The sequence below is a fragment of the Dermochelys coriacea genome, chromosome 4 (genome assembly GCF_009764565.3).
Source record: "Dermochelys coriacea isolate rDerCor1 chromosome 4, rDerCor1.pri.v4, whole genome shotgun sequence".
Classification (NCBI taxonomy): Eukaryota; Metazoa; Chordata; order Testudines; family Dermochelyidae; genus Dermochelys; species Dermochelys coriacea.
In genome coordinates this window covers 10,177,988-10,188,897 of record NC_050071.1, presented here as the reverse complement: position 1 = coordinate 10,188,897, position 10,910 = coordinate 10,177,988, and the positions used below count along the sequence as shown (strand labels likewise).

Below are 10,910 nucleotides of genomic sequence, written 5' to 3'. Positions count from 1 at the left end.
CCTGCCCTATTAGTGGACCATGCAGCCCACAGTTCGGGGGTGGGGGTGTGTGTGTGTGCGAGAGAGAGAGAGAATTCTTGCTTTGGCTGTGTTCTCTCAGTAGTGCACTCAGGTGAAAGGGTCAGTGATTCAGCTCCTTAGGCTCAAGAGCAGGCATTCCCAGTTGGAGGAAGGGCAGAGATAGCATTGTACAGTTAGTGTGGCTACTTTCTGTATTGTGTCTAGCTGTAGCTTGTTCTGAGAGGCCAGTTCTATGTCCTATGCTGGAGGAGTGTATTCTGCTCTCTCTTCCCCACTCCGCTCCTGTCCTTGGTTTGTCTAACTTCTACAGAGGTGCAAGCTGCAATTAATCACAATGTCCAGAGAACAGCATAGTCCCTATGTGCTGGCTGCCTTCCTCACCTCCTCATTAATGCAGTGCCATTGCTCTCCAAAGCTGCGTCTGCATTCAGGGCCACCGCAGTGAGCACCAGCATGATTGAAACAGCCTTGCTGCAGCTGAAGTGTAGCAGGATTACAGGAGAGTCAGTTAAAGCTTGGCTTGCAATGGTGTGAAAGGGGCTGGATGAAGATACTACTCCATGGGGGCAGGGATGGATTAAGACTTAAAGGTGCTCAGATCCATCCCACGCACAGGCCACAAGCAGGGTAGGATGGTCAGGCAAATCACATTTTGCGGGGTGGGACCTTGAGGCACACTATCTCGGCTACTGCACCTAGTCTCACGTCAGTTTACTGGGGCTGTGGAGACATCTGCTGTGTACAAATGGTGTGATTTAAATAAGCCTATTGCTTTCTCCCCTACTGGTGCACAGATTTATCAATCATATCTTCATAGATTTGAAAACAGGACATCTTACATAGCTGGTGCTACAGAGTTAGCCTGCTTAGACAAACATTTTTGGTAGATCCTACGAAAGTCTCTGAAGTTCTTCCTCTAAGCATTCAGTGCTACCCCTTTGTAAAAGAGCTATTTAGAAGCCAAAGCCTTCCATTCGATATTTCTCCAGCATGCGTTTAAAGACAGGGAAGGTTCTAGGGCTAAACTATTTGAATGGTGTCCCTTTAATTCAATAGGCCTACACGATAATCAAGTTGTCTCACAAAACCTATTACTCATTTCTACCATGTTTTAAAAAAACTGAGCATACTTTCTAGAACTAAAAATGTCAAGTAAAAAATGGTACTTACACTTGGGTGTTCTCAGTATGTCCCCCTTGCAAAAGAATGCTTTTAAAGAGGTAGTGGGTAGTATGTCTACTGCACAATGTCCATAAAACCCTATTTTATTCATTGTTACGGTGCTGTCTTACATTCTGGCTTTCCACCTGGTAAATGCACAAAGAATGACAATACAATTTTGTATCCCAAATGGCTTGAAAGAATCTGAAGCTATTGAACAATGAGATCAAGATAGGAAAACAGTAGGAAAGCAAACAGCTAACCCATGCATCTGTTGTTGGTTAATAAAATCTAAAATGATGAAAGAAACAGTCAACCTAAAAAGAAAATATTTTATGATAGCAATAAGACATGTTTTGAACAGTGCTGGATGCAACTATCAAACAAAACTCTTAAAATTAAAAAGAAGATCAATTTCTGGGAAGCACTTCAGAACGCTGTCAGTGTATCAAGTCTTAGAGGTTCCACTTCATCCTTCATAGAAATGTATTTCTTATATCACTTACAAAAAACTCCACTATGCATTGGTTAAAATGCTAGATTTGGTTTATACTGAATACTTTGGTATAAACAAGTCATAAAGAGGTCCTTCATTCATTTTGGTGTCTATTAGGTTCATCAATGGCTATTGGCCAGAATGGGCAGGGATGGTGGCCCTAGCCTCTGTTTCTCAGAAGCTGGGCGTGAGCGACAGAGGATGGATCACTTGATGAGTTCCTGTTCTGTTCATTCCTTCTGGGGCATCTGGCACTGGCCACTGTCGGAAGACAGGCTACTGGCCCAGATGGGCCTATGGTCTGACCCAGTATGGCTGTTCTTATGTACAACATTCATTATTTAGAGTGTCTCATTAAATCAGGATTGCAGATTGTTCCCTTTTGTATTGGAATAGAACAGATTCACCTTCACTTCAGATAAGTGAATTCTCTTCATTATGTCTCCAACAGAAAGAAGGTGTGCATTTCCACCTGCTAACCAGTTTCAGGATAGAGACTTGACTGGCGAAAGAAATGGATATATTTATGGATCTATGATCTAAACTGCAAACCATTTTCAAAATGTAGAGGAAGGTTGTGCTATTTCTCAGTAAGGCCTGAAGTAGGAAACTTACAGCTGCACAAAATAACTCACAAGCAAAAAAATGCTCACTTTAAAACAAACCCAGATACTTAAGAGTTCTCTAGAACAACAGAACACACTGTAACAAACTAGTCTGAAGAAAGCTCCAAGCTATGGTTTTTCATTTTTGGTTTCATGTACAGAGTGGAGTGTAACACCATGCTCCAGCATTTTGGAATTTTACTTAGATCTTTAGCTTTCTAGATTCTAGAAAGCCTTTTTTTAGACGCTTATCTCTATGAACTAAATGCGAATGTGTCTAACTATTGAAGACTGGCTCACATTTTCAAAGGCGACTACTGGTTTTGGATGTTACTTGAGCCACCTTTTAAAGAGTGATTTTTGAAGGGCAGGTTCTCTGTGCTTTTTGAAAATCAGACCCCTTTTAGGTGTGTCAAGGTGGACACCTAAAAAGTCACTCCTCACTTTTGAATACATAGGCCATGCAAGGTCAAGTCCTGCCAACACTTAGGTGTATGAGCAACCCCACTAGAATATATTAAAGACGGATATAAGTCTTTGCAGGATCAGGGCAGCTGTCGTCACACGTGGATATTTCAATGAAACGCAACACACCCTTTGTTAGGGCACACAAGTATGAAACACAAGGTACTGGTTTCTACCACCTTTCTTCTCGCTCCGCCTTTGCCTCCAATTCCATGGCAGGAGCCAGTGTGGGAAAGCAGGCTAAATGGCATATTCAAAAGCTCTGCAGTGTTTCCTTTTTTCTTCCTTTTCCTGCCAGCTCCAGCTTTTCTGCTTCAGATGTTGCATGCTCCTTTTCTCTTTAAGCAGCTACAGTCTGAAAATACAGCCAACTAGTTTTGGGGTTTGGCTTCATGTCTTTTTGCTGCTGGTTTTCTGTTTGCGGAGGTGAGCCTCAATCTCATGCCTGAAGACTAGCATCCCCAGCTGGCCATGAGAAGCCTCATTCATGGCTTTGGATTGCATGCACATCTTGTACTGCTCCGGGGTCAGCTCATCCAGGCAGCGCTTCTCATGCCAGAGATGGAAGAGGCCCCGGACAGGTGTCCTGACCACTATAAGGTTGCTGTGAAGGTATTTGCGGTAGAGATGCACGTCTTCTCCTCCCCAGCCTTTAATGTCCAGATCAAAGCCACCTAGTGCAAAGAAAATTAGACATAATTATGCTAGAAATATATGGTCTCTACATGGAAACTGCAACCAGAAAAATCATCCCTCCTCGTAAGCCTAGAACTACATTAAAACCTCCAACACCAGTCTTACAAATGAGCAGTTACATGAATCATTTTCCTGACCAGAAGAAAAAAGATCACATAATGAAAGTGTGGTCAGTGAAGAACGAGTTGCCAGCCCTTCACATTCTGAAGCCTCCAGTACATTTGGAATTCATTTGGCAGTGGTTTGAAGAACAAAAAGAAAGCAAGGCCGTGCACCCCACAGCAATTTGTGCTCTACGCCTACTGTTATTTTGAGATGTTCAATTTTATGAACTTTCTGATTTTTATGAATGCCTCAGTCCCCAATTAGTTTGTAAAACAGGGGTTCTGTTGGCCTATTACACCCCAGCTCTTTGTGGCTGTCAGCTGTGGCGTGCTTTACATTTAGACCAATTTTAGCAAAAAGCGTGAAATGCCAAAAAATCCTAGACGTCTGTTTTCCCTTGACCTGCCACCACAGACCAAACTGCTTTGTGTTTGCATCGAGCAGCACTTACATTAATGCTCTGTTTCCTAAACGAGAGCTCAGCTTAAGGTTGCAATTACATTTCCTTTATAAGCCTGGACCTCTGCAAAGCCGGGGCAAAGCAAAGCAGAGTCAGAAAGCAAGTCAGCCATTGGAAGCCAAGGGGGAAAAAAAAAATTACTGCCTGTGATTTGCATTTCTCATTTTCAAAAGCTGCTGCTGGAGTCAAGGACAGAACATCCTCCATGCAGGGGCTGGTGAACAAACTCCCGCACCTGGGCTGAACTAGGCAAGGTATGCTGACCTTCAGGATATCCTGCAAAGTGCATCTGTTTGTGTGGGCTGGTGTGGAGGAGGGGGACAGAACTGTGCAGGGGGAGGGGAGTGATGTAGTTCTGCTAGCTGTCAGGTGGTGGGAAGAAAACTGCTTATTAGCGTGCTGGTATGTTAGAGTTTTGGCCAGGTGACACTCCTTCCTATCTGTGCATAAACTCAAAGCATAATACTAAACAGGCTGGGAGCGGAGGGAACCCTTTGACTCTAATGTTATTGCTTCTCTCCCCAGCTGCCTACATTTTTTTTTAGAGGCCTCCTCTCAGCTGCTAAAGCAGCCAGCAGGTTGGAAATGCCTGAAATGACTCCAAATCTTCCAGTTCTGCCTCCCGTGGTGGGCTCAGGCTCTGGCCTTGCTGACTGGTTGCAGACAGTCGTTCTGGAAGGGCTGCATCTGGGGCAGGCAGAGGGCTCCCTCTCTCCACCATGCTCTGACAGCCAGCCCCCCGGGCAGTTCTGCTCCCTCCTGGCAGCTTGCAGAGGAGCTTATGGTACCAGAAGGGAATGTCTGGAGCAACTGGAGCTTGGGGATCTCCAGATACTTGAGTTTCTGGTGGCTCCTGATTCTCTAAGGCCATAAACTACTCCAGGGGAGCCTTAGCCAAGCAGCAGACTCCCAGCAGCCTTGGGGTGGGATGGGGAGTGTTGACTGCATCACAAGAGCTTGAGGCTGGTGTGGCCAAGACTTACTGTCCTGTGCAATGCTGACATGGCCAACAGGGGATCTCTGGACTCCCCTAACATCTCTGAGCCTGTCCCTGCTGGCTGCAGGATCAGGATATATAGGTGAGCACACTGATTCTGGTTTATGAATTGGGATGAGAGGCTAGGAGAGGTGGAAGGACTGGGAGAGCCCTGGACTCTGAAATAGGCCCTGCACAGTCATAGTTGTTAAGGCATCAGGGCAGCATACGCAGCTCCTCTCTCACCACTGGCGCTGGTCACAGGGCGGCAGTTGGGTGGTGTCTATAAGGAAAGCTCTGGGCTACTGGCTGGAGGTGTTGCTGCTGAGTTTGCGCCTTTTGGGATGAAACTAATGGGAGTTTTGCTGTTGCACTCAATGGTGCAGGATTTGTCAATGGTGCAGCTGGTGGTTGGCAGGGTAAAGATAATGGTCTGACAGGCTGTGTGGTACCTGCTGTGAATGCCTCCAGGGAGCGATGGGCCCATGGGGCAGTCACAGCTATGCCTTACCCTTCCTGCCGTCTGCAGCTGCATTCCCATCTGATGGAAAGGGGACTCCTGTGCACGAGGGCCAGGAACACTCACTGGTACTCACTGGGTCCCACTATTCACTATAAACCATTCACCATACTCTCTAGGATCCACACATTCCTCTCTCTCCCACCCCAGTTAACCAAGCACTGGACGCTCACTCTGACTGCAAACAGTGCAGAAAGAAGTGAGCTCAGGCACGGTTTCTTCATCCTCTCTCTTTGAAGATGTCAAGGAGGGAAGTTCTGTAATACCTAGTGAGATTTCTCCATCAACTATGCTGTCCTCAGCTCTTCCAAATGCCCAAGGGACATTTTAAATAGAGAATTTTAAAAGGACTATATTGGAAACAGCTGTTTCATCATAATACATTTCTGATACCCAGTCTGAATTAGCCCTGAATGGTGTAAATGAACGGGATTCTCAGCTGTGCCCCATAGCTACTGGACACAACTAACACGTGGCTTGGGAGTCCAAAGGATCCTGGAATAGTTTAGAGTAGCTTTAAAGTGCTCTAAAGTGCGCCAGCTGGCTACAGCCCCCAGGATCCCGTATGGCAGCTAGGAATAGCCACAGTACAGCACTGGTAGGCCACACTCCCTTCACAGGGGAGTGGCACAAAGGGGCTGCACTGGGGAAGAAAATCTCTGACCCAGCATCTCTAAAGCAGGTTTATTTAAGTGCACGTTCTTACCTATGTTGATGAAATCAGACCGGTACTGACATGTCATTCCAAAGCCAAAGTCTCTCCAGAATCCAGTTTCCTTTTTTATAACCTTGGGGATGGGGGGAAAAGGAACATTTATATCAGAGTAGTAGAATTTGTAACCTGAGCAAAAGAGGGACACCCCTACAGAGTGGCTAGGAATGGGGACAGTGATCCCACTTTGTTCCATCCCATACTGAATTATATCCTATCAGTGGAGAAGGGCCTGACCCAGCTCTAACTGACTTAAATAGTGGCAGACTTCAGCCGAATGTTTCTGCTAAAATTAACTGCAGGCTGTCTGCAGACTCAGGAAAACATTGCATCATGAGTCACCTTCTGAAGATTATTTTCATAACCAGGAAGGTTGTTATTCTGAATGACAGCTTAGTTTCCACCGGCTCTGAATCTGTCTTGGGGATGTATTAATACATCAGGAAGTGAGCCAGTCTCATGCATGGGACAGGTGAGTGACATCTTTTGATTACGGTTTATAAGAGTGCTGCACTAGCAAAATGACTTTAGTACTGAGTTATTTTAGAAGAGCCCTGATGTGGCACTGTTTACAGATGCAATTTGGCTGGTAGAACAAAATGACTTAAAACCACCTACAAATTGACATAAACAATTAGGAAAGCCTGTGAGATTGAAATATTATTTGAAATACAGCAGTGACCAGAGGAGGTAACCAAGTTCAGGGTGTTATGGTGCTAGGCACTGTGCCGACACGTAATACACAGCCCCCAAGGAGCAAACCATCTACACTGATAAGACAGACAATGGAGGTGCCATTGTCCTGATTTTACAGATGACAAACTGAGGCACAGTGAGGTGAAGACCAAGATCTCCAAAAATAGGGATCTAAAGTTATGGTGTCTAAGGGTATGTCTACACTATGAAATTAAGTTGATATTATAGAAATCGATTTTTAGAAATTGATTTTATACAGTCGATTGCATATGTCCAAACTAAGTGGAGTGTGTCCTCACTACAGTGGCTAGCACCGACTTACGGAGCGGTGCACTGTGGGTAGCTATCCCACAGTTTCTGCAGTCTCCGCCGCCCATTGGAATTCTGGGTTAAGCTCTCAATGCCTGATGGGGAAAAAAAATTGTTGCGGGTGGTTTTGGGTACATGTCGTCAGTCGCCCCTGCCTTTGTGAAAACAACGGCAGACAATCGTTTTGCGCCTTTTTTCCATGCGGACGCCATACTGCTTTCAGCAGATGGTGCAGTAGGACTGCAAACCATCGTCATCCACTTCTTCCGCCGCAACTCTGCTCTGCTGCTATTGTCTCAATAGCGAATTTCTCCATGTTGTCCGTTATGGGCTCCCGAGTACGTGTGTTCTTCCTTGGGAAATGTGTCCAGTGCTAACCGTTGTCATCCACCGCTTCCTCTGCAACTCTGCTCTGCTGCTGTCATGAATGCACCTCGCAGGTCCTCTCGTCGTTCTCGTGGCATCCATCATCAGCCGCCGCTGCAACACTTCTCTCCTGCAGACACCATACCACGGCAAGCATGGAGCCTGCTCAGATTAGCACGGCAGTTACGAGCATTGTAAACACCTTGTGCATTATCATGCAGTATATGCAGAACCAGAACCTGCAAAAGAAGGCGAGAAGGCGACAGCAGCGCGGTGACGAGAGTGATGAGGACATGGACACAGACTTCTCTCAAAGCACTGGCCCCAGCAATTTGAACATCCTGGTGACTATGGGGCAGGCTCATGCCATGGAATGCCGATTCTGGGCCGGGGGAAACAAGCACAGACTGGTGGGACTGCATAGTGTTGCAGGTCTGGGATGATTCCCTGTGGCTGCGAAACTTTTGCACGCATAAGGGCACTTTCATGGAACTTTGTGACTTGCTTTCCCCTGCCCTGAAGCGCAGGAATACCAAGATGAGAGCAGCCCTCACAGTTGAGAAGCGAGTGGCAATAGCCCTCTGGAAGCTTGCAACGCCAGACAGCTACAGGTAAGTCGGGAATCAATTTGGAGTGGGCAAATCTACTGTGGGGGCTGCTGTGATCCAAGTAGCCAACGCAATCACTAAGTTGCTGCTATCAAGGGTAGGGACTCTGGGAAATGTGCAGGTCATAGTGGATGGCTTTGCTGCAATGGGGATTCCCTAACTGTGGTGGGGCGATAGACGGAACCCATATCCCTATCTTGGGACCGGACCACCTTGGCAGCCAGTACGTAAACCGTAAGGGGTACTTTTCAATGGTGCTGCAAGCACTGGTGGATCACAAGAGACGTTTCACCAACATCCATGTGGGATAGCTGGGAAAGGTACATGACGCTCGCATCTTCAGGAACTCTGGTCTGTATGAACAGCTGCAGGAAAGGACTTAATTCCCAGACCAGAAAATAACTGTTGGGGATGTTGAAATGCCTATAGTTATCCTTGGGGACCCAGCCTACCCTTAATGCCATGGCTCATGAAGCCATACCCAGGCACCCTGGACAGTAGTCAGGAGCAGTTCAACTATAGGCTGAGCAAGTGCAGAATGGTGGTAGAATGTGCATTTGGACGTTTAAAAGTGCGCTGGCGCAGTTTACTGACTCAGTTAGACCTCAGTGAAACCAATATACCCATTGTTATTTCTGCTTGCTGTGCGCTCCACAATATCTGTGAGATTAAGGGGGAGACGTTTATGGTGGGGTGGGAGGTTGAGGCAAATCGCCTGGCCACTGATTATGTGCAGCCAGACACCAGGGCGATTAGAAGAGCACAGCAGGGCGTGCTGCGCATCAGAGAAGCTTTGAAAACCAGTTTCATGACTGGCCAGGCTATGGTGTGACAGTTCTGTTTGTTTTTCCTTGATGAAAACCCACCCACTTGGTTCACTGTACTTCCCTGAAAGCCAACTGCCCTCCCCTCCCCCCTTCGATCACCGCTTGCAGAGGCAATAAAGTCGTTGTTTCAAATTCATGCATTCTTTATTAATTTGTCACACAAATAGGGGGATAACGGTCAAAGTAGCCCGGGAGGGATGGGGGAGGAGGGAAGGACAAGGCCACACTGCACTTTGAATCTTATTGAATGCCAGCCTTCTGTTGCTTGGGCAGTCCTCTGAGGTGGAGTGATTGGGTGCATGGAGGGAGCCCCCCCCCCCAATTCTTGGGCATCTGGGTGAGGAGGCTATGGAATTTGGGGAGGAGGGTGGTTGGTTACACAGGGACTGCAGCAGCGGTCTATGCTCCTGCTGTCTTTCCTGCAGCTCCACCAGAAGGCAGAGCATATCAGTTTGATCCTCCAGTAGCCTCAGACTTGCATCCTGCCTCCTCATCATGCTGCTGCCACCTTTTCTCTTTCTCCCGCAACCTCTCATCTTGCTCGTTCCTCCTGTCCTCATGTTCATTTTCTGCTTTCCTGGACACTGCCATTGTTTGCCTCCACGCATTCCACTGAGCTCTTTCAGTGCAGGAGGACTGCATGAACTCAGAGAACATTTCATCACGAGTGCATTTTTTTTTGCCTTCTTATCTGCCCTAGACTCTGAGATGGAGATGATAGGGAGAGCGTTGAAACATTTGCAGCTGTGTGAGGGGAAAAAAAGGGAGGGTAGTATTTAAAGATACACATTTTAGAGAACAATGGGTAGACTCTTTCACGGTGAACCAAGCTGTTAACATTACATAGCACATTGGTACAAGGTCACATTTTTCCTCTTATGTTGAGGCCCTGCCAGTTTGGTGTGAGAGATCACACATGCAGGGCAAGGCAACAGAATTCGGCTTGCAGACAGCCATGGTAAGCCACAGTCTTTCAGCTTCTTCAACCTTTATAACATGTGGGAATAGTTTCAAACAGCAGCGCCCTCCTTTCCCATACCAAACACCCACTGGATTAGCTATTTAAAAGGAGGGGCTGTGGTTTTCGGGTTAACATGCAGCACAAACCCAACTAACGTCCCCCTCCCAATTCTCTGGGATGATCGCTTCACCCCTCCTCCCACACATGAAAATCCCTGCCAGCCAAACACGAACAGCTTGGCATGAATGGTCCCTCCTCACCACATGGCTAAAAGCGGGGATGATTTCTTTTCAGCCACAGGCAAACAGCCCAGCAGGAAGGGCCACTTCTGAATGTCCCCTTAATAATGTCCCTGGAGGATTTCTGCTCCAACCCCAGACATGTTAACAGACGTTTCCAGTAGCTGTACTGGCCGCAAATGTATCCCAAGTCTTCAGAGCAAATGAATCATTAAACATGATTGCTTTTAAACCATGTATTATATTTACAAAGGTACACTCACCAGAGGTGACTTCTCCTGCTTCGTGGTCCTGGGTGGGTATTGGCTCCAGGGTAATAAACAGTTCCTGGCTGTCAGGGAGAACGGTTTCTCCACTTGCCTGTTGTGTGCTATCCTCCTCCTCCCTGTTGTGTGAGACTCCCCCCTTGCAGGTGTCCATGGACAGGAATGGGGGGGGGTAGTGATAGGGGCACTCCCTAGAATTGCATGCAGCTCATCATAGAAGCGGCATGTCTGGGGCTCTGACGCGGAGAGGCTGTTTGCCTCTTTGGTAGGCTTGCCTGAGCTCCTTAATTTTCATGCGGCACTGACGCGGGTCCCTGTTATAGCCTCTGTCCTTCATGCCCTTGGATATTTTTTCAAATATATTGGCATTTTGTCTTTTGGAACAGAGTTCTGATAGCACGGATTCGTCTCCCCATACAGC

General features: G+C 47.0%; 1 protein-coding gene across 5 annotated transcripts in view; it reads right to left on the bottom strand.

The window, feature by feature from the left end:
- Positions 1-1,270: 1,270 nt before the first annotated feature.
- The window catches only part of CSGALNACT1 (chondroitin sulfate N-acetylgalactosaminyltransferase 1), a 102,645-nt gene continuing 93,005 nt past the window's right edge, over positions 1,271-10,910 (bottom strand). For all 5 annotated transcript variants that reach the window (XM_043513999.1, XM_038400705.2, XM_043514000.1 and 2 more), the window contains 2 exons: positions 6,212-6,293; positions 1,271-3,422 (listed from right to left, as the gene is read on the bottom strand). In XM_043513999.1, the coding sequence (XP_043369934.1) occupies positions 3,139-3,422; positions 6,212-6,293 (366 nt within the window). In that variant the 3' untranslated portion in view covers positions 1,271-3,138. The remainder of the gene's footprint in view (positions 3,423-6,211; positions 6,294-10,910) is intronic.